We start from the raw sequence: 24,106 nt of genomic DNA, 5'->3' as shown, positions 1-24,106 counted from the left end.
GACTTCCTTAGTTTATGGACTGACACCTCATACCTCATTGCCTGTTATACCCTAGTATACATTTCCCCATCTTTTGTGTACCCTGTTTGGAAGGTCTCCTAATCCAACTGTATGAATTTCTTCCTTGTTCCAAGAAGTGAAATGCTTCTTCTTCCATACAGCCCCTTCACTGACAATCAATGTTTCATAATATTTAAACTGCTCCTAAAATTCTTCTTACACAGAACTATCTTAGATTGATAAAGAAAGCCTTTATTCTGATCTTTATCCATTCCTGGACACCAGTAACCACTTTCTTTCCCATAATGTTGCATGTCTATTCTTTGTCTTCTTGTTCCCCTGAATGTATTTGCCACTGATGAATTTAGATAAGCAGATGTATGCTCTCCTTCTTTGGTTTTACATTGTCACTAGTTTCTCTCTTGAAGCCCCTGGAAAACAGACTACATCTGTTTAATTCTTTGTATTATTGCCTAATTCAGCCCACCATTTATTACCACACATAGTTGACTCATAACTGCTTTCTGATAATAGGAAACAATGGTTTGATAAAGAAGAGTGGTGGATGTTGAACATTCAGCAACTGTGTTGCACACGTTTATAGTGATGACTGTGGAGAAAAAAACTCTTGGCTTTGGATTTTTAAAGCCAAGATTTTGGATTTTTTTGTTAAAAAACATTCCCTGTTTAAGGAGAGCAGGTGCTAAAATTAATCTTATAAAAAGATAATGTTTTTCAAATTTGTTACTTTATCTCTTCAAGTCTAGAAATACTGAAAATCAAATACAGCTAAAACACTAATACTTCAATCCAAAGGACAGTTGATGGTAGTATATTAGGATTTGTCATAGAAATTTCATAATGCCCAAAAGACTGAAATGCACAGAGAATGCAGCAAAAGCTGCATTTGTAGATGTTTTTCTCATGCAAATCATTGTTTGTGAGGTTTTAGTAATACAGGCTTATGCAGAAATTACTAGAGTGATCTCCAGAATAAAATCTGACACTTAAGTAGCAAAAAGCACTGGCTTTTTTTTTTTTTTTTTTTTTTTTAATGTATGTTTACGAAGTGACTGCTCCTTGAAGGAAATACTGAGGATTTGTTAACTCATGATTGGGAACAGTTGCTAGAAAATGAGCTTAAGGGGGAAAATATGTTTAGAAACTTGAAATGGTTTCTTTTTTTTTTTCAATGTAGCATCACGTTCTCTGAAAATTATGTAAGGTAACTTGATATGAAGTTTAATTTAGGCTCGATATTCCAGCTTTCAGGTAGTTTTTTTGTTTTGTTTTGTTTTTTTTAATTTTCCAGAAACAGTTTTCCTTTTAAATTAAGTATTACTGTGTGCCGGGAATCATTTTAAACAAAATAGTGTCCAATGTGATTTCTTCCCTTAAAAAATTTGTGCCTGTTAACTCTACAGAATAATGAGCTTCATTGTGCCTTTTCACATATGCATACCCTTTGATCACACCCTTACCCTCCCTTTCCCCTGTCCCCTTTTCTGTAATAATCTCCCTATTCAAGACTTCTTTTTCTAGATGTGATTTTAAACTATGTTTTATTGTCTTATTTCCATTTCACGCTTAATTAAAATTATATGTTGTTTTTAAGACCACATCCTAGTTAGTACCCTTTCTAAGCAAGAAATGTGATGTTTTTGGAGATCTTTGGGAATTTTTAAATGAACATACTGCTTTTTGCAAGCTATGTACTTTTTTGGCCCCATCAGTTAGTTTGAATTTTTTTTAAGGAGTAGAACCTGATTCACAAATTATGAACATCAGAATGGAAGGTGAGTAGATATTCTTTGACAAGAGTGTATTTTCCTTTGTCAGGGGTATATTGAGAGATATTAATTGGTATTTGTGAGGGAAAGGGAGAGCATTATCAATGGTTTGGAAGTACACATTTTAACCCTTACTGTGATACTTCCTTAGCATAATAAAGGAAGTAAGGAGAGGCTACTGGTAAGCAAATTGTTTAACTGTTGTACCAAGTATTTTTTCAAACATTTTACCATGCATTACCACAGTTTTTTTTCTGCACAGAATACCTATTATAATGAATTCTTAAAACAAATGTACCAAGAGCAGAGTTTGGAAAATGTTGAACCAACCAACAAAACAAATAGGTACAAATTCATATTCTTTTCAAAAATCCTATTTTACAACAAGGGAATAAGTTAAAATCTGTCATTTCACATGTATCAGTTGTTTTGAAGCCCAACTGGATTAGAGTATTCCATGTTTTAGACACCTCCATTTAAGAAATCTGCAGTGAGAGAAGGGAGAATATGAAGGAAGGTATTAAGGAACTTAGTTACTAGTATCTATGACGTTAATTTTTATTTTTATTTACTTATTTTGGCTATCCTGTGGTTTGGAACTCAGGGCCTTGAATTTGCTAAGCAAGTGCCACTTCAGCCACGCCCCAGCCCCTTTTGCATTTTTAAGTATTTTTCTAATAGGAGCTCCTGTTTTTTCCCCTGGTTGGCCTTGGACTGCAGTAAAAATAAAACAAACGTTTTATTTGGACCATCCTTTATAAATTAATAGTGTAAATGAGTCTGATTCATATAGTGGGACTTTTCTTCCCAGCAATGTGGAAATGTTTGTAAAAGGCTGATTCGGCAGCAGTAGACCAAATAACAAATGACAAAAACACTCTCATAGCTAACCTTCATAATACTGTTTTTCTCTTCACGTTTAGTCAACATTTTTTCCACTCACAGGATAAAAAATAATATTGATACTGGTTGGATTAGCATTACTGGCGTCATTTGGGGTCATTTTATTTTTCTCTTGTGTTTTCTTGTCTTTTCAGCAGACAATGTTGTATATTTCTGTATTAGCCCATAACCTCATGCCTCTGGAAAAAAGCATGTTGGCTGGGGCAAGTTTCAATAGTGATTTATTTTGTTTCTCTGTTTTCTGTATCAGCTTTATCCTCGGGCTTGCTCCCTGATTGGCTGATGCCAAGGTATTTGGCTCTTCCTATTGGTGAGAGGAAGGTAGGATTATGTTGATTGGTTTAGACCAGGTATGTATGGAGTTTATATCTATTCTGTAACTCCATGTTGGAAATTTTGGGCATGTCAGGAATGGATGCTGAGGGAATAACCAATAGGGCCCCATTTACTGTAACTAAGACAAGTTTTGAAACTTCTACAACTATACTACTAGATAGGTATTTTTTATGTCTAGTGAAATGTTTAGGTATTTTTATTTAGCAGTTTTTTTCTTGGGTCTTTTTAGAGGACAAGAATTTTGGGCAGATTTGAATGCCATGACTGCATATGAAACAACTGAATTTGACCAACTACGAAGGCTGTCCACACCACCCTCTAGTAATGTCAACTCTGTTTACAACACAGTTTGGAAATTCTTCTGTAGAGACCACTTTGGATGGAGAGAGTATCCTGAGGTATTTACATGTTCTTTTTTTTTTCTTTTTAAACTACCTTTAATTTTTTTTTTCTGTCTTTCTTTGTTCTTTCATTCTTCCTCTCCAACAATGACTAGGCAGAATTATAATCAAAGAGCTTAAGGATGTGAAATTATTGAGTCTTGCTGATAAAGGTAAAACTTTTCTCCATTTTTCTGAAAATGTATTTCCATTCATCTAAAATGCATAAATTGAGTATCACTATTATCAGAGGACTAAAGTTCTTTCCCCAAAATCTTATACTACAGAGATAAAGTACTTCAACGTGGTGCCATCTTTGGATTAATTTTAATGAGATGAGAACTTCTAACTTGGCTATGTCTGCCTCCTGGGCTTGTGGAGATTGGATCATTATACTTACCATTTTTAGACACATAATGGAAACAGTCACTCTCAGGTCTCTGGAAGATATACTTGAAAATGTTTATTAAGCTATGTTTAGGCAAATCATTTATTTCGAATTTTGTCCTATATGCACAGGCAACCTTAGTGTGAGCTCACTATTACAAAACAAGCTTTTAAAGTGATGGTAATTTACTTCGCTGTAGAATGGCAATCCTGAGTCAGGTTAAACACCCTGAAATGGATTTTAGAGATTAATTTCACATTCTAATGATCTGCTTTCTTCAGTTTCATTAAATTCATTTCCACCACTATAAAAAGGGAGAACTGATTTATTTACCTTCCTTTCAGTATTTTTTTAAAAGACATTAGCAGAACAGCATGACTGTTAACAATATGTTAACTGCTATAAAACACAAATCAAACTAAAAATTTCTGACTTTCTCTTTGAAGTGTCTATCTTTAGACAGAAAGAAGCCCTTTAAAATGTACTCTTAGAATACTTGGGTTATCCCTGTGTTTTTCCTCTCAGGTTTCTCAGGTTGGGGACTTGTTTATTTTTAACTTTGTACATTGTTATTTTTAATTCCCTTTATGAAAGTTCCCTTAAGGAATATAGACCAAAGAAGTCTTTAGGATACTGTCATGGTTGGAAATGGAGTAAAATCATTCCCTAGGCCTCACATGTTTCATAACATAGCCTTCTGAACAGGGAGCATCTTACCATTCTGCATCTTAGGGTGAGAGGAATCCTGCATAAAAAAAGAATTACTTTTGAGGTTTGAGTTACTGATTTTATTGGGATTCCTTTGATGTTAGCAATAAGGTAAACTGTTTTTTTGCCTTTAGTTACATCATCATATTTCATAGTGATTATGAAACTTGATTTTTTTCTCCTCTGTTTTCTACTGCATAGTCTGTTATTCGATTAATTGAAGAAGCCAACTCTCGGGGTCTGAAAGAGGTCCGATTTATGATGTGGAACAACCACTACATCCTTCACAACTCATTCTTCAGAAGAGAAATTAAAAGGAGACCTCTTTTCCGTTCTTGTTTTATACTGCTTCCATATTTACAGTAAGTGTCCAGTGCAAACTCTTATCTTTCCTCCTATTCTGTGTATATGCACTACTGAATGATGAAGAGAAAAAGATTTTAAATTTTGGAAACAGTCTTGGTTATTACCACCAGAATGTGAAATTCTGCATTATTCTTTGGATTTAATTCTCCAATAAATCTAGTTCAGGTAATCTATAGTTAACCCAACACTAAAAAAGCAAGTATCCTACTGGAAATTTTTAACTGAAAAGCAGAATAGAGTTCTCATTTTTCCACAACTAAAAGTAATTATGTTTGGAACGATGACACAGAGTTTACCTTTGCTTCCTTCATGGAAGATTGAGTTTTCCTTTCCATGATGATCTACTTTGAAGATGACATCTTTCTGTGTTGTAAGACCACTTTCCAGCCCAGATAAACTGCCAGGGCGATTGAGTAGAGTCCTACAAGGCAATGTTCTATGTTTGTTCTTCCTTGAGTGATATGAATTGGAAAAAAAAAATTACTTTTCAAATAATTTACATTCTGACTGGTTAAGTAAGGCATATCTTCTTGTGCTACTCACTAAAGTTTTCTGCCATATTTCCTAAGAATACAGTTTTTTAATAAAAGAGTAAGGCTAAACTCAGTCTTCTCAATTGCAAGTGAGCTTTTCCATTTTCCCAAGTGCCACTTTTTCCTTCCCTCCCCAAATGACCCACTGGCACATCTTCATAGATATTGAAAGATAGGGCATGTTCCCATTAGTAAGGCTATCTTTGAAAATTAATATCACTAGGAAAGTTATGTATTTCATATATGCCATTTTAGAGCTTAATTTTGAAAATGATACTAAGTTTACTTGGTTTTATGAACTTGGGTATCTAAATAATATTGGTTGATCTCTTTCTACTGATCTTTGAGGTGAAGGTGCTGATTTTATATTCCTAGTATGTGTATTTCAAACCTAAACTTGTCTTCTCCCCAAATCATTTTGATAGAATCTTAATGAGTCTAATTCTGGGGTTGTAAGGAGAACTTTAAAAACAGAATACAAATAATCCCCGAAATAATCAGTACTCCAAAGAAATTTGTAATAAGGCCAATTTTTAGAAATAGATAGTGGCTTGAGTTAAGTGTGTGCTTCTTTCAAGTCCAAATGGGAAAAGTTTTACCTTGTAGTTTTGTTTTTTTAATTGGAACTAACAAAAATGCCATTTCTGGGATTTCACTAGCACAGCTGTGGCTAGTGTCCAGTAGTTAGGAACATACTGTCCTCCTGGTGAGACAGTAGAACTCATTAGTGAAACCAGCAGCTTGGCATGCTGAGCCAATCAAGCAAGATGTAGCTTCTGTGTTAGGATAAGAATGCTCATTCAAGTCTGCATTATTGGGGAAGTTTTAATAAATGTGAAAATAATTTGCCTCAATCCTAAAACAATTATAAGATACTCTCTTTTTTTGTTTTTTTTTTATTAGAGTATTAATTGTACAAAGAAAGGGGTTTCATTGTGATATTTCCATCATATATGCATATAATGTACTTTAATCATACTTTCTCTAATACTTTTTCTTATCCTCCTTCCCCCAGGGCCCCAACTTTTTAACTTTCTTGCAATTTTTTTTATTCTTTTTTTTTTTTCTCTTTTTTTGGTGCTGAGAGTTGAACCTCAGGCCTCACACATGTTAGGCAAGCACTCTATCCACTAAGCTACATCCTAGTCTGCAAATTTTTAGAAATGAATTTTATTATGAATTTTTAATACATGTATACAGTGTTACTTTGATCAAAGCTGTCCCCTTTACTTTCTCTTTTATTCCTCCCATCGTATCCTCTTAAATAGGCCCCCTTTTATGTTCATGTCTTTTTGTTTTTGTTTTTAGATCTAGATTCTATGTATGAGAGAAAACATGCAATATTTGTCTGAGTCTGACTTATTTTGCTTAACATGGTGGTTTCCAGAGCTGGAGATGTAGCTCAGTGGTTTAGTGTTTGCCTAGCGTGCCCAAGGCCCTGGGTTCGATCCCCAGTACTGCAAAAACAACAACAAAAAACCCAAAACATGATGATTTCCAGTTCCATCTGTTTTCTACAAATGCATAATTTCATTCTTTTTATGACTGGTTAATACTCCATAGTGTATATATAACCACATTTTTTTTATCCATTCATCAATTGATGGGCACCTAGCTGATCCCATAACTTGGTTATTGTGAATAGTGCTGCAATAAGCATGAGTGTGCAAGTATTTCTATTTTATTATGACTTATATTCTAGTTTACGCCCCCAAGAGTGGTATAACAGGATCATATGGTAGTTCCGTTTTTACTTTTTGAGAAACCTCAAACTAGGGATATGGCTCCAGTAGTAGATTGCTTGCTGAGCAAGCACAACACCCTGAGTTCAATCTCCAGGTCTATGCCACCCTCTCCCCATCAGTATCACGGATACTGATTTCCGTGGTGGCTTCGAATCTCAGTGTTTTGATTTGCATTAACTTAGGCTTGTTTTGTAAAAATGTGAACTATAAAAATAATCAGTGGTAAAATTAATGCCACAAATAATGGCATTACTCTATTTACAATATAGGGTTACAAGAGAACCAAAAAATTACTCCCTCTTTCCTTTTAAGATTTCTTTTTGTAGGGGAGTGGTACTGGGGATTGAACCTAGGGCCTCACACATGTTAGATAAGTGCTCTGGCACTTGAGCTACACTCCTAGACCTCTTATTTTTATTTTTTTCTTGAGATAGGGTCTCCTGCTACCTTTGTCCATCCAGGCTGTCCCAGAACTCCCTCCTGCCTCTGCCTCCCAAATAACTGAGATTACAGATGTGCACCACTACATCCAGTTAAAATTTCCTATTTCAGTCTTCCCCTCTGAAACAGTGATAATCAAAGAGATCAGCAAATCGAAGAGATTGGACAGAAAACAAGAAAAGAGCAGAGAAACGGCAAGTTCACCAGGGTGGAGTGGGAAAATGCAGCAATCTTATCTGCCCTCTAGTCTGGGGCTGTAGGACTGCCCTAGTTGGGAGGAACTACTTCCAAAAAGCAGATATCAGAGACCATGATATTAGCCAGAGAGAAAGTTTTGTTTTGTTTTGTTTTTGCATTTAAGTGAATGCAAAGAATCAAAGAAAAGCATAGGTGTAAAAGAGGCCACAATTGTCAGGGAATTGGAGATATCTGAGAATCGGGATGGGGGATGGGTGGAGACTTACCTAAGTCATGAATTTCCTGCAAATTCAGCTGTTTTTATAAGGTTTTTCCTATTGCTGATAAAAAAAGAAGTGGTTCTTTAATATTCTTAGACTACTTGAACTGAGGTTGCATAAGCAAACAAATCAGATTTAGGGGTTTGGGTGTCTACTCATCATAGGTGAAAGGATGCCTATCCCATACAATCTCCTCATGGTCATAAGAAGGCCTAACACAGTTTCTTTGACTCCTCTCCAAAAAGGATAAAATGAGCTAATTCTTATGTCATTACTGTAGCTTTCTTTATGAAATATCTTTCAAAATGGTAAAAGGCAGGAAAGGTAAAGGGAGGATGGAGAGTGACCATGGAATCTGAAAACCCATTCTTCAGTGTTACTTGATTACAAGCTTGATACCCTTCAACTTCGCCTCTATAGAGAAGGCTGGGATAGCACTATGAAGCATGACATATGTAACTGGAATATTACAAGCTGCATACAAATTCAGCGTTCTCAAAAAATAAAGGCACATTTGTAACTTTGCTTGGAATATACATATACATATACATGTATGTGTATACACATACACTTTTTTGTGTGTGTGTGGTCTAACTGGGGTTTGAACTCAAGACTTCACGCTTATTAGGCAGGCATTCCACCATTTGAGCCACACCTCCAACTTTTTTTTCCTTTGGTTATTTTTGAGATCTCATTTTTCACCCAGGCTAGCCTGGACTACAATCCTCCTATTTTACATTTCCCACAGGTGCATGCCACCACACCCAGCTTTTTTCCATTGAGATATGGGGTTTTCCAAACTTTTTTGCCCAAACTGGCCTGGAACCATGATCCTCTTGAGCCCCACCTCTCAAGTAGCTAGGATAACAGGTGTGAGCTACCAGCACCTGGTTTATATATATTTTAAATCCTTGACAACTAGAGTGTAGAAGTCCATGTCTATTTGCATATGTGTTTTAGTCCAGTAGTTAGGATGTCTTGGTAAAAGTCAGCATCTATGTGTGGGAATGAATGATGTCTTGTCTGTTGGTCTGTCTACATAGATAGATATTTTAATTTAGCATCTTAGGATGTATAGGATTTATTTACCCAGGCTCATCTTTAACTACATGTGAGTAAATAACAGATCTCTCTATATACCACCACCACCCCCAAAAAGAAAAAAAAGAGAAAAACATGTATTTGAAGTTCTCAGTTTTATGGAATCTATTCTTATGCAGGAGCACTAGCTGGAGGAAAAGGACCAGAGTCTCTTATGTTGTCAGTGCCAGGTTTTCAATACAGGCTAAGATGGTCTAAAACCTGTCTTGGGCAGAATGTTTGTCCAAGATGAATCCTAGCCTTCCTTCCTCAAACTAGAAACCTTTGTTGGTAGTTTCAGCCCCTGATAATAACGGAAAACCATGTGGGCTAGGACTTACGCTTTTTAAGGGAGGAGCTAAAAGTAAAAGGTGTATATTGAGTGCTTTCCTGCCATTCCTTCTGAATAGTAATGGCTCCTTAAGGAGCTACAGACCTTTGAGAATGTGATTAAAACAATGGGGCCTCTCTTCAGAAAAATGGATCTGTACTAAGGCTCCAACAGAATCTCTCAGGGCTCTGAAAAATTAACTGGAGAAGAAGAACAGTGTCTTCTGTCCTGAAGATTGGAGAACCCAGCCCCACTTTAGGTCCACCTCTGCATTTCAGACACCTGGTGGGGACTGAAGAAGGCAGTGGATTTTAGCTTCTTTTTCCTTTTTTGGTTGTTTTGAGACAGGGTCCTGCTGTGTAGCCCTTGATCATCCTGCGTCAGCCTCCTGAGAGCTAGGATTAGGATTAGAGACATGTTTGTTTGTTTAAGTAGGGTTTTATATATTTGCCTGAGACTAGCCTAGGAACCTATGACCTACCTATGACCTCCTGCATAGCTGGGAACACAGGTGTACTCTACCACTCCTGGCTTATTGATTGATATGAGGTTTCTCTAACTTTCTGCCCAGGTTGGCCTCAGGCCTTTAATCCTCCCAGTCTCCACCTACTGAATAGCTGGGATTATAGGCCTGAGCCACTGTGCATGGCCACTTTTAGCTCTTATTAAGACTTCTCTTAAAAGTAAAAAGACTGTGATGTAGTAGTAGTAGTAAGAGTCAGGCAAACCAGATTGGAGCTTAGTATTCCATCTATCACTTTCTAACCTTTTAAGATTTTTCCTAAATATGAATTGTGAAATTCACAGAACAAGAAGAGGTTAGAAACTATCTCCATGGATCTGGATTCAAAAATGTCTCTGCTATTTGTCAGCTATACAAATTATTTAACCTCTCTGAACCTCAGTTTCTTTATTTGAAAAGTAGGGATAAAGGCCAGCCACGGTTGCTCTTTGTCTATAATCCCAGGAGGATTGCATTTTGAGGCCAGGCCTAAATAAATAAATAAATAAATAGGGGAGACCCTGTCTCAAAGAATAAGCCAGGTGTGGTAGTGCACATCTATAGAATCCTAGCTACATGGAAGACATAGGTAGGAGGTTTTCAGTCTGAAGCCAGCCCTCGCAAAAAGCATGCGACCCTATGTGAAAAATAACTCAAGTGGAAAAGGCGACAGGCATGGCTGAAGAAGTAGGGCACTTGCCTGGCTGAGATAAGGTTATGTGTGCAAAGTTACTGTGACAGTAATTCTATACACAAAAGACCTGTTTCTTCATAGTATGTGCAGAATATTAAGTGACTATGACAAGGGAAAGGTAGGACTCTTCGGAGATTAGATGCATGTTCACACACAGTTGTAACCTCTGTGTCACAAGGCTCTTTTGAAAATTGCAATTTCCTAATCCATTTTGGCAGACATAATTGCTTCCTTGTGACCAGTGTATACTGATGAGTATTACAGTACCCTGGCCCTAAAACTAGGTCTCAGGGTCAAGATTTCCTTACTTTCTGCTTCTTCCCTTTTTTCTGTTCTGAAAACGGCAAAAAAAAAAAAAAAAAAAAACGATTCAAATTTAAACATCTAGTCAGGCAGGAACAAGTAATAAGAAGCTGCTTATGTAAACCCATCCTTCAAAGCAGTAACCTGGATTTAAAGGTTCAGTGATGAATGTTCATTTGCATGTAACTTTTTTTTTTTTTTGTGATGCTGGATTGAACCCCAGGGCCTTGTGCATGCTAGGCAAGTGGTTTGTTATTAAGCCTACCCCCACCCTTAACTATCTTAATCACATCCAAAGCTATAAAATTTGAGTAGTATTGGTGGTGTTATTATTTTTGATCTTGGAAAGTAAAGGAAATATCAAATATTTGTCAGCATTCAATGCCTGCTTTGTGATTTTGGTTTCTTTGGGGTGAGGGGCGGTATTGGGTTTGAACTTAGGGCCTCACGCTTGTGAGGCAGGTGCTCTACCACTTGAGCCACTTGGCAGCCCTTTTTTGTGTTGGGTATTTCTGAGATTAGGTCTCTCGGATGACTTGCCTGGGCTGGCTTTGAACTGCGATCCTCCTGATCTCTGCCTCCTGAGTAGCTAGGATTATAGGCGTGAGCCACCAGTGCCTGGCTTTTATTTCTTTTTATGCAGAAGCAAAAGTAAGCTTTTTAATTTTTCCCATATAAACTCCCTTTTCACCACCTGTCTTCTTTGTTTCCCTTCCCACACAGCCTTTAGTGATATCTTTTTTGCTTAATGTCAGTAAAGTTTGAAGAAAGCTTATAAATTATCATTGTTCTCTTGAAACAGAGTTAACCATATAGGCAAAAGAGGACTCAAGAGGATTCAAAACTAAAGATATTTATAAATAGGCTCTTGCTTGTTTGCCTTGCAGCAATACATTCCAGAGTTTTCTCCACAGGGAAGAGGCCAGAAAGAATCTAATAATAGGTTATTTGTGTTCAGACAGTGTTTGCTCTAAGATATTTTTTCTTAAATAAATTTTTTATTGTTTTAAACAAATGCTATATAAATTATAACATTGGACACTGCTATAGAGTGCTGTATGATGTGAGATATTTTTATTTCTGAGTGTTTGCATTAATGTTCCCTCTCCATTTTAGGACACTTGGTGGGGTTCCCACTCAGGCTCCTCCTCCTCTAGAAGCAACTTCTTCATCACAAATAATCTGCCCAGATGGAGTCACCTCTGCAAACTTTTACCCTGAAACTTGGGTTTATATGCATCCATCTCAGGACTTCATTCAAGTGCCTGTTTCTGCAGAGGACAAAAGTTATCGAATCATTTACAATCTTTTTCATAAAACTGTACCTGAATTTAAATATAGAATTTTGCAAATATTGAGAGTCCAAAACCAATTTCTTTGGGAGAAATATAAAAGGTGAGTCAGAAAAGTGTTTGTGCAAATTTCGAGAGAGCCTTTCTTATAGCTAATGTCAAATGCAGAAATAAAAACTCTTGTATAGACTTTACTATGTTCATGTTTTTTCACTTATTAGATCACATATAATCCTTACGACAGACCTATAAATAGGATTATTATAATTTATATAGAGATGAAATTCAGTAATGTAAAAGTCTGGTAATTTATCATAGGTCATGCAGCTAATAAGATACGGTGTTAAAATTTGGCAGTCTGGCACCAAAACCCTTGCTGTTAATCTCTCTGTTCCTCAAAACAATAAACAAACTAATGCACAACGGGAATATGTGAAGATTTGAAGAACCTCAGATCTAAAGAACAATCAGATTAGAAAAATTAGACAAAGGGGCTCAAGGAAGGTAAAAATGAGAACTAGGTTTGAAATGGAAAAGAAATCAAGTGACTCGTTGATGGAGAAGGAAAGAAGAGGGATTTTCTGGAATGAAAAAGATAAATGTAGATTTTAATCTGGACTTTGATCAAAAGCATTTTGCCCTTGAATAGTTAACATTCCATCATCCTTGAAATCATAAAGAGAAGCTTATGACTAACAGAATGCTTATTAAATTGATACATATTTCCTTCTTCTGAATTCCCTATCCACTTTTTTGCATTAGGAAAAAGGAATATATGAACAGGAAAATGTTTGGCCGTGACAGAATAATAAATGAGAGACATTTGTTTCATGGAACATCCCAGGATGTGGTAGATGGAATCTGCAAGCACAACTTTGACCCTCGTGTCTGTGGAAAGCATGCTACAATGTTTGGACAAGGCAGTTATTTTGCAAAGAAGGCAAGCTACTCTCATAACTTTTCTAAGAAGTCCTCCAAAGGAGTCCATTTCATGTTTTTAGCCAAAGTTCTGACTGGCAGATACACAATGGGCAGTCATGGCATGAGAAGGCCCCCGCCAGTAAATCCTGGCAGTGTCACCAGTGACTTATATGACTCTTGTGTGGATAATTTCTTTGAGCCTCAGATTTTTGTCATTTTTAATGATGACCAGAGTTATCCTTATTTTGTTATCCAATATGAAGAAGTCAGTAACACTGTTTCCATTTGAAAAATCTGGGTAGTGCTAAGTTATTTGATATGAACTCAATCCAGCATTTGTTGCAGGTTTGAATGGGTGGGACTGGGTGGGGAACAGCATTGGACAGTAATAGGGCACTTTTCAGACCCATTTTTTTAAGTGCTAGAAAGTGTAATTTTTTTTTTTAAGGAAAAAGAAGTTTTAAAATGACCACTTATTCTTTAATTATTTACTAATTGTTGTTAGTGTACTCGATGTGGAAAAAACTGAAGATTCACACTTGTACATATAAGCAGCAATGTTATTAGAAGCATTTGAAAAGAAAGAAAGAAAAGAAAAAGAAACTGAACAGCCTAACTAATTAAATGTTGCTTGGGTTTGGTAGAAATTTGGCCATATCAAATAGAGGCTGTGAGCAAAAGGAGGGTTCTATTTATTGACATTGATGGAACTGGTACTACCATGTTTATTACCAATCCAAAGCATCACTACTTTAGGGCAGTATAAGTTCATGGAATTCTCGTAAGTGGAAAGATTTTTATTCCTTTCAGCAGTACTGAAGGACATTGCCCAATCAGAGACTATCAATGACTTTGTTCTGGGAGTTTTCCTTAAAATTCAGAGTTCTGTTTAGAGGAAGTTAAAAAAGAAACCATTTGAAACCTTTTTACTACTGGCAAAAATTTTCATTAACTAGCTAAATGTGATTCATCCTTGGGAAACTCAATCTCTTATATTATCATCCACCTTAGTTTGAAGTAGTCAAAGGAGTTGGGCAGCTAATTTGGTTATAGCCAGTCTCGAGGATTAGAAGTATTACTTTCTTTTGAGGTTCCAGACCTAGCCCCTGTCTGGTATTAGAGAAAGGAAGACATCTACAACCAAATTGAAAAGGTTTATTACTGTGCTCTGTACAAAGTAAATTGTCAAAAGTATTTATTGAGTTGAGATGATTGTTGTAGATGGTAACCCACCCCTATGCCTGCTTTGCCAGATGCAGCTGGGTTTCCTGGCTGACTCTGTACCTTACACTACTTACTTAATAGAAAGAAACACAAACTTGGAAATTGTGCCACTGGCCCAGCTGCAGCATAGGCTGGTGAATATGCTGTTGCCTCAGTTCAGAGAGAGAGAAGCTAGGTATACTTCACCTTAAGCAAAGCAAATACCTTGATTTACTAAAGTGAAAGTAGTTGTTCACAAAGAATTCACCACACAGAATTCCTTCAGGTACCAATTGCTCCTACTATATTTGTGGTTATTTCATTTACCCACAACTTTTCAGGAACTTCTGTGTTGTTTAAAGCAAGATAGAGCTATACTGGCGTCTCAGTGAATTAGTCTGTTTAAGCACTTATCGGGGCTTCCACACAGTTATTTATTTGCCCTAGTTGATCCTGTTGTTTGCTGCCATTGGCATGAAACGGGCAACCGTAGCGGTTGTTCTTTCATTCAATTACAACGTGTAAAGCAGTGATTCCCAACCTTTTTCAAGTTAAAAACACCTTACCATTACTCATTTGATTTTATTAAACTTGTTTCTCTTACTCTCCCTAAAGGAAACAAAAGCTTTATGACATATTTATTTTTTTAATAAAACTAAGCAAAAATAAAAGTTATGGTAATTCTTTAAAACTTTGGCTTTCATTTTGTTTTCCATTTAAGAAGGCTGAATTCACCACATAGTTGATGATCTGTAAATGTTGGCTGGCTGGGTTGGCTGATTGGCCGGCTGGGTTGGCTGGTTGGTTGGTTGGTTGGTTCGTTTTGAATAAATGTGTGATTGGGTGACTGAATGAACAGAGCTTCCAGATCATGCTGCCTAACATTTTCTGCTCTGGGAATATACAGAAAGTACATTATTTAGTCACATTATTTGTAAGTTACAAGAGAAGAGTGAATATTTTTATTTTGCAAGTAAGTATTTGGGGAAGAGGAACAAGCTTAATACCAGCAAACACCTGTAGAGAAAAACATGAACTGGTGTCCTCTTCGATTGTGTGAAGGAATAAAAGGAATGGTAGGCTCGCAAGCACCATAAGATTTCAGCCAAATAAAAGTCATCTGGTACACATGAGCACCTCTGACTGTTTTCCCCCCTCAGTATAATGACTTAAATTCCTGTGATAGTGCTGCATATTGTTCTGAATGAGCAATAACTTTTATAATGGTTCAGGGATTTAAAAACATACTAAAAGGCATTGGTAACTTTCTTTTTACTAGCACAACTAGAGTTTATACCATTTCAGAAGGCTGAAGTTTATTCATTTAAATTATGGTTAAGATTTCTAGGAAATAAGTCTACAAAGTCCTTGAGAAATTCCAGTGTCATTTAAATCCTATAGTCAGAAGATTTTTTTAGTGTGTGCAAAGTTTATAGATACTGGATCCCTCAGCTCTGTGTCTTTTGTTACCTGTTTGTTTAAATAAGTTATTAGTTATAGTAATTACTGAAATACCTTTAAAAAGGAATTTTTATTTCACAAGGCCTGAGAATAACTAAACAAAAAATATATTCAATACCCAATCATGCTATCAGTTTAAATCAGGGAGGCTTTTTCTCTTTCTTTTAAGGAAAGGAAGATGGCCATAAAATATTCCTACTTTTCCTTAGTTGGAATCCAGTAGGCAAAGTGCATTCTCCATGGCACTTTTCTAGAATGTAACTCACACCACTCATGTTGCTATTAATATATTTTTTAAATAACTTGAGCTCTCCTATTGTAAATATACAATAATCTTGGATAAATTTTAGCCATTTCACATGGTTATTTTCTCATCTTTGAATATGCTTTTTTTGCCTCTCCCTCCACCACCCCCCACAAAGGACTGGGGCTTGAACTCGGGGCCTTATGCTTGTTAGGCAAGTGCTCTACTACTTGAGCCACATCCCCAGCCCTGATACAGGTTTGTTTGTTTTTTAAATAGAAAATGATAGGAACATTCTAAGTTTGAGATCTTACAGTTTCAATATGTTTTATAAAATGCTGTACAAAAAACTAATAGCATTTATTTACAAAGTAAAAGGTACATTGTCCATAAAAAGAACAGTGTTGAGTTTTAAAAACACATCCACCCAGTTTATTGATTTAAGTACTCTTACTGTAGGCACATTACAAAAGTGGAATGTGAATATTCCTTGTAGCTTTTGGGCATTCTGCACTTCCTTGATTATTAGGTACTTAAGTGCAATTAAATTCTGTCATAAAGGTCTGTGAAATTCTGATGTACTTAAAATGGTTGGGCACCACTCTATTAGCTTGAAGAATTTAGCAAGTGTTCATGAAACATTTCTAACACACAAACACTCCATTCATGTAAGATTAAAGTTTAGAAGATTTGTGATCTGACAATAATACATAGGAATTAAGTCTCAAAAGATAAGGAATGAATTAAGCAATAAAAATAACACCAATTAATAATGCTGATGAAACCTTTCAATGATACCTTATAAGAAACCTTAAGTAACTAAGGTTAGCAAGCTAAAAAAGGTTTTAAAAAAAGGTAAAAAATAAGTGGTATTACATTTTACTTCTTTAACTTGGATTAATGGGTTCCTGTGATAATTCCCATTTTGCTACTGGAGTTCAGTTAGGTTCCAATCTTACAGCCACCCTGATTAAATTATGTAGCTAACAGGCTCAACTAAGTGTTCAAGAACCTCTAACCCGTCTAATGCTTGGCAGTTCTTAGATGACAAGTTATCATTTGCTGGGTCCTGTGTTAGATACAGCAGAACTGCTCTTTGAACTATTTCACAGTACATTAAATACTACTTTTAATACTACATCTTGAGTGGCAGGAGTAAGCTAAACAGGTGCCACTTGATAACATGACAATGTGACAGTCTTCAAATTTTTGTGCAGCCCTTAGTTTATAAATTTTTTTTTGAGCAGCAATGATGGATTTTAGTCATTAACCTAGACTTCGCTGACAAAAATCCCACTTGAAGGTTGTATACTTTATAGTGTCTTGTTAAGGGTTTAATTCATACCTTCTAAGCTGTGTGCAGTTAGCTTCCATGTAGGGTAGCAACCACAAATCTAATTAGCATTGGTCTCAATGATTTAAGTTAATTGGACCCAGTATTTATAAGCTTTAGTATTATATATCTACTTGTATCTGGATTCCTTCTAAATGTACATATCTACCCATATGACTATAGGTTTATAGCTAGATATTTCTAAGGCTACAACTTTTGCAGTCTTATGTTTGTAGACATACAAATGAATGAGTATAGATTTTGTGAATCATTATTACTCAGTTTTGTGGTAAGTTGTCATTTATCAGAAAGCAGCCCACAGCCTGTTCAATAAAATTCTCTACACAATTTTAATAATTGACTTTATCAATTTTTCCGTTGAGATAAAGAAGTTAATGAGATAAGCAGTTAAGACAATGTCTGACTGATGGTATACAATCAAATTTTATCTAGTGTTAGTAATAATAGTAATAGCAATAGTGTAGTAAACTAAATATGGCCCCCAAAGATGTCCAAATCCTAATCCCAAGAACCTGTCATTATGTTACCTTATATTGCAAAAGGTGCTTTTACATATGTGATTAAGAATCTTGAGATTGGGAAATGCCTTGGTTTATTACTGAAGCATAATACCTAGGACAGAGTAATTTCCAAATAAAAGGTTTTTTGGGCCCAAGATCCTGGTATGTGGAAAGATCAAGGTCAAGAGGCCATTCGGCAGGGGCCTCACACTTTTCATTTTATAGTGGAAAGAAGCAGGAGGACAAGTGGACATGTGCAAACAGAAGAGGGGAAGGCCAAACTCCATAATAGCTATCCCATTCCTATGAAATTAATCCATTCGTGATGGGTCCATCCCTGTGACCCAGATACCTCTCACTAAGCCCCACCTCTTAACATTGCCACATTGAGAAACAGGCCTCAACATGACTTCTGATAGGGACAAGCCATTGTCAAGTTACAGCAGGAGATTGTTAGGTCCAAGGTAATCACAAGGATGCTTATAAAGAGAGGGGTTTGATTAGAAGATGTTATGCTGCTGGCTTCAAGGACAGAGGTTGAGCCCATAAGCCAAGGAATATAGGTGGCCTCTTGAAGCTGGAAAAGATAAGGAAATAATTTTCCTTTAAGGAAGATAGCCCTGCCAGCACTTTGATTTTAGGGCTGTAAGATAATGCATTTGTATTCTTTTAAGTCACTAAATTTGTGGTAATTGTAACAGTAGCAATGGGAAGGGAATGCAAGTAATAAGACTAATAACTGGACAATCATTGATGAACTTAGGATATAAATTAAAAAGCACTATAAATGTGCACAGTACTTGGTGAAATTTTTTTTTTTTGTCCTCTTTGGTGCTGGGAATCAAACCCAGGACCTTGAGCACATGCCAGGTAAGTGCTCTACCACTGAGCTACATCCCAGCCCCTGAAAATTTTAATACTTGGTGAAATTGTAATATTATCAGTGGCAGTTTGGTTCTGGAATTTGTACTTACAATCACTATAAGCTACTGCTGCCTGTACTATAGACCTCTTTTAGTCAGTCTAGAAAATTGAGTCAAGGATGGAGGTTGTGGCTCAAGTGGTAGAGTGCCTGCCTAGCAAGCACAAGGCCCTGGGTTCAAATCCCAGTACCACAAAAAAAGGAATTTAGAGGAAAATTGAGTCAAAAGTTAGTTTATTTGATTTGTTACTTGAGATGTCCAGGTAATATTTGGGAGTTTTGTGTGCCGCTCCTATTTTAACACTGCTTTTAGTTAACGAAAGAATTACTACTTTTTAAAGTCTGAATTCCCTTCCCTCTATGTCTTATATTAGACTATATTCAGTTCAGAAAGAAAGGAGAAAGTCTTTAGGAAAAACTATGCCTTTATGATGATGTTTCTGAAGGTATGTCACAATGCTTATATTTTCCACTCTGGAGGCAGTTGAGGATCAAGAGACCACTGTGAGCAGGCTTCTACCTCCCACTAACACACCCTCCAGCTGAAGGACAATCCTATTCCCACTGTCTGGTTCAACAGAAACCTCCCATCAGAAGGCAGAGTGGATGAGAAACCAATAGGCTCCAACAGTAGCAGATGGGTTATATAGTAAACTTTTCAACTTGGGAGTTGTCTATCACAGACTAGCCAAGAGCATAAAGGAGGCAATAGAGTCAAGTGGTCACTTACCATGAGTCCCATCGCCCCTTTTTCAATAATTAGTTTTCTGGATGGTACTGGGTCTTCCAAAATCCAGGAACTAAAGCAGGGAGTTTTCTCTGGAGACAAAAGGAGGCAACTGCATGAAAAGGGTAAAAATAGTATTACAGAGCCACTGCTATGTGCGTAACAAAGATCAAGACCAGCCCCTACTCTAGAGGCCAATGTCTGAGCCAGGTGGGTTGTGGGTTTTGTTCTATCCTTCCATATTACTTCTGTTTAGTGGTGACCAAAATACCTGAGAGAGCAACTTAAAGGAAGGAAGGTGTATTTTAGTTCATGGTTTCAGAGGCTTTAGTCCACAGTCACTTGGCTTTTTGTTTCTGGACCTGTAGTGAGGCAGTACACCATAGTGTTGGGCACATGCAGCAGAGGCTGTTTATCTTTTGGTGGACAGGATGCAGAGGGAGAGACAGATTTGGCCAGGGACAAAATACCTCCAAGGACCAACCCCAGTGACCTACTTCTTCTAGCTTACTTCCTAAGGTTTCCAGAACCTTCCAAAAGTGCCACCAACTGGGGACCCAGTCCCCAAAACACTAACCTTTTAGAGGGATACTTTAGATCCAAACTATTGCATCTTCTCTCTAGAAATGGGGAAAAAAGGGTATCTGGTGAGTAAAATGGGAAGCAAACAGCTGACACACATGCCTTTAGAATTCCCAAGGTAAAGAACTCAATAGTGTTTTGTCACAGGGCCTCAGAAAAGCCAACAAGGAGGCAGTGATAGCTATGGTGGTGATCATAAAAAGTGTAGTCTTTCAAGGTGATGGTGACTGATGTTGATGCTAGTGCTGGTGCTATAGGGGTGATGGTCTGTGATGATGGGGACAGTATGGTGACACTGGGAGTAGTGGCATTCATGGTCAAGATGGTCATCTGTCATGGGGACCTGATGGTGACAATCGTATTGTTGCTATTAGTGGTGGCAGTGGAAAAGGGAGGGATTTGAGACCCCTAAGGCTTGATCTAAAAAGAAAGTGGGAAATGATAAATCTTTTATTTTTCAAGCTCCACTACAAAGATTCCTCTAGGAGAAAGGAAGTATAAAATTTCTAACCTTGAGTCCTACTGAAAAAATTCAATCAGAAAACCTTGGAGTCAGTACAGAAATACAATAAATTCAAAAGCTTCTATTGATTGGCAAGAGATAGTGACCTAATGGTTTTTGTTTGTTTAGGAAGGTATGTTAATGGGCGTCTTGATTTTGAAAGTTCATTTTTTTCATCCCCCCCATTCTTAATGAAAAGAGTTAGGAAGAGCTTACTATATACCTCAGGGACCTCACTTGTCTGCGTAAGTAGTGCTACCTGGAAAAGCTTAGTGCCCAGACTGCAGCTATACCGAGGGCCCTGGCATAACAGAGTAGCCAGTAGCAATCTGGGAAACTGGGGCCTGACTGAACTCAGGGGAGATCTAAGAAGGCAGATCTGCATTTGCTGAAGAGACGGCATATCCCCTCTAATAGCAGGGACACAGGCCAGGCCCAACACTGGAGAGAGCTCACAAGACATTCCCAGCGGTGGACAGCAGCCTGTGAGCTTAGGAAAAGGCATCTGATTACTGAATTGCTAGGTTCTTTGCAGTTCTGAACTGTATTTACCCTATATTATCCACAAGTCTTGCAACAGCCTTGAATGTTTGGTACATCACAGAATGCTTGAGAGAGATTATTGTCTACTCTTGGGATCATGTGAATAAGGTCAACTGAAGCCTTAGGTGATGGAGAACTAACCAGCTATCAGGAGGATATCAGGCTATCACCCAGAAAATGTAGCCACCAGCAGTTAAGAACTGTTGATGTTCTCTCTCCCAAAATTCATATGTTGAAACCTAATCCCCAGTATGGTGGTATTTGGAGGTGAAGCCTTTGGAAGATGATTACATCATGAGGGCAGAGCACTCAGTGAGATTAGTACCCTTATAAAAGAGAGCTACTTTGTCTCTTCTGCCATGGAAGGACACAGTGAGATGTAGCTCCTTACAGAATCTGTTGGTGCCTTGATCTTGGACTACCCAGCCTCCAGAACTGTTAAGAAATAAATTTCTGTTGTTTATAAGCCACCCAATCATTTCATGGTAATTTGTTATGGCTTCCTGAAAAGATTAAGACCAGTACTTTCTGTAAAATTCAGAGACATACATGGCCTTCCCATAAACAAGTGAGATAGCAGGAGTTGAGTTATTTCATTGAGACATTAAAGAAAAGAGTGAGCTGGTACCTCAGGCCTGTAATCCTAGCTACTTGAGAGGCAGAGATCAGGAGGATCACAGTTCAAGGCCAACCCTGGGCAAATAGTTCCCAAGACCCTATCTCAAAAACACCCAACACAAAAATGGGTTGGCAGGGTGGCTCAAGTGGTAGAGCACCTGCCTAGCAATCATGAGGCCCTGAGTTCAAATCCCAGTACTGTCCCCTCCCCCCCAAAAAAAGCGACCCTGGAAGGTTGGAGAGTTTGGAGATATTTAGGTACTGTAATAATATTTGCAGTAATAATATTTAATGTGTCAATATTTACTGAACATTTTCTATGTGCTAGGCTCTGTACTAAGCATTCTGTACTTTATCTCAATTTATAGTTAAGAAAATAAAGCATATAAAAGCTACTTTAGTCATAGGGAATGTTGCCAATAAATGACAGAGTCCTATTTAAACCTAAGCTTGCTAAATTCCAAGTTCACCTTAAAGCAACTGAGGCCAATAGGAAAAGGGGACCAGGAACTAGAGAAAAGGTTAGATCAAAAAGAATTAACCTAGAAGGTAACACCCACGCACAGGAAATCAATGTGAGTCAATGCCCTGTATAGCTATCCTTATCTCAACCAGCAAAACCCCTTGTTCCTTCCTATTATTGCTTATACTCTCTCTACAACAAAATTAGAGATAAGGGCAAAATAGTTTCTGCTGGGTATTGAGGGGTGGGGAGTGGGAGGGGGTGGAGTGGGTGGTAAGGGAGGGGGAGAGGGCAGGGGGGAGAAATGAACCAAGCCTTGTATGCACATATGAATAATAAAAGAAAAATGAAAAAAAAAAAAGCTACTTTAGTCATAGGGAATGTTGCCAGTAAATGACAGAGTCCTATTTAAACCTAAGCTTGCTAAATTCCAAGTTCACATTCAAAATCATTGGTCTCTAAATATTGTCATTGTACATAACATATCATTAAAAACTTTAGGGGCATGCACCACAATGAATATAATATTGATAAGTTTATTCACGAATCAAATATATGATCTCCACTACTAAATTATATCATAAAAGATGCAAAAAATTTAAAATGAATAAAAGATTTTTTAAAAAGAAATATGTGTTTTTAAAATATTAAGTGTACACAAAATGTTTTCTCTTTTAAATTTTATTTTATTTTTATTATATTGTACATTGTGACACTTATAAAAGTGCTTACAATATATCTTAAATTCACCCTCTCCATTTTTCTCCTTTATTCCCCTCTCACCCCTTCTCAAAATAGTTTCAACAAGTCTCTTTTTTTTTCCATTACAAAATATCTTTTCTCACTAAAACATATTAATAGCTGGGGAAAGGCTATCACAAAGATATTTATATCTACATGGAGGACTCCATCACTAGCTGAGCTTACTAAATCCTGCTACTCATTTTTCATTCTTACCTCCTTAGGCAAAAATTTCTGTTAATTAGCAGATATTTATATTTGCAGATGCTAACCAGTTACTCTTGAAAACTAATAGGAAGGTGCTATATTTTTATATTTTTAAGTTATGACTTCAGATTTCACTGAAATTCTTCATTTAGATGGCTTTCAGAAAAAAATGCAGGAAAATTTTGCTTTCAAGTGTTTCTAAGAATTAGATGTTTACATTTTTATGTGATAAACTTTTTTTAGAACAGAATCCTATAAAATGGAAACACATCAAAATAATCTTTTTCAAAATACTCTCCATAATAGGTTTCTTATGAAATACTTATTCATTATTCCAAAAATCTCCTTTACTTTGAAAAGACAGATTAAATTGTGGTGTTTTTCCCCCCAAAGTATCTTCTAGGTCACTAAAGTTACTTGTCATCAAAAAAAATAGCAACTTTGAAACCAGAGTGTTTGCATAAATTAAAAATATATAATTCATCTTTAAATGTTTAATAACTTTAATAACTGTCATAAGATAACCAGTAAAGCTAGGTGTAATATAAAGACATTCATGATTACAATACCCCATATTATGAACTTTTACAAAAATTGAACTATTTAGGAGAGTCTGGCAAATGTTTTCTGTAATGGGCTTGATAGTAAATATTTTGGGTTTTGCAGGACCTAAGGTCTCTCTCACAACTACTCAACTCTCAACAGCTCTTTTAGCCATTGTTGTCTGAAAGCAGACCCCTAATTTCAGATGATATAATCCTAAATACACTCAACCAAGCACAAATAAACTGCAATTGAGAAAAGAGTGTTGAGCCCTTCCTCTTCTCTGAGAATCCCTCATTCCTTCCTGAGGCTACCATGCTTACCA

General features: G+C 36.8%; 1 protein-coding gene across 1 annotated transcript in view; it reads left to right on the top strand.

Annotated features, from left to right (window-relative positions):
• Nucleotides 1-15,065, top strand: part of Tiparp (TCDD inducible poly(ADP-ribose) polymerase) — a 30,663-nt gene extending 15,598 nt beyond the window's left edge. Inside the window, exons 3-6 of the mRNA XM_074073923.1 lie at nt 3,259-3,427; nt 4,707-4,867; nt 12,075-12,353; nt 13,013-15,065. Of these exons, the coding sequence (XP_073930024.1) occupies nt 3,259-3,427; nt 4,707-4,867; nt 12,075-12,353; nt 13,013-13,460 (1,057 nt within the window). The 3' untranslated portion in view covers nt 13,461-15,065. The remainder of the gene's footprint in view (nt 1-3,258; nt 3,428-4,706; nt 4,868-12,074; nt 12,354-13,012) is intronic.
• Nucleotides 15,066-24,106: the final 9,041 nt, after the last annotated feature.

Source organism: Castor canadensis, chromosome 5 (genome assembly GCF_047511655.1).
Source record: "Castor canadensis chromosome 5, mCasCan1.hap1v2, whole genome shotgun sequence".
Taxonomy (NCBI): Eukaryota; Metazoa; Chordata; class Mammalia; order Rodentia; family Castoridae; genus Castor; species Castor canadensis.
Note: the sequence above shows the minus strand (reverse complement) of the source record. Positions and strands in the feature narration are given on the sequence as shown.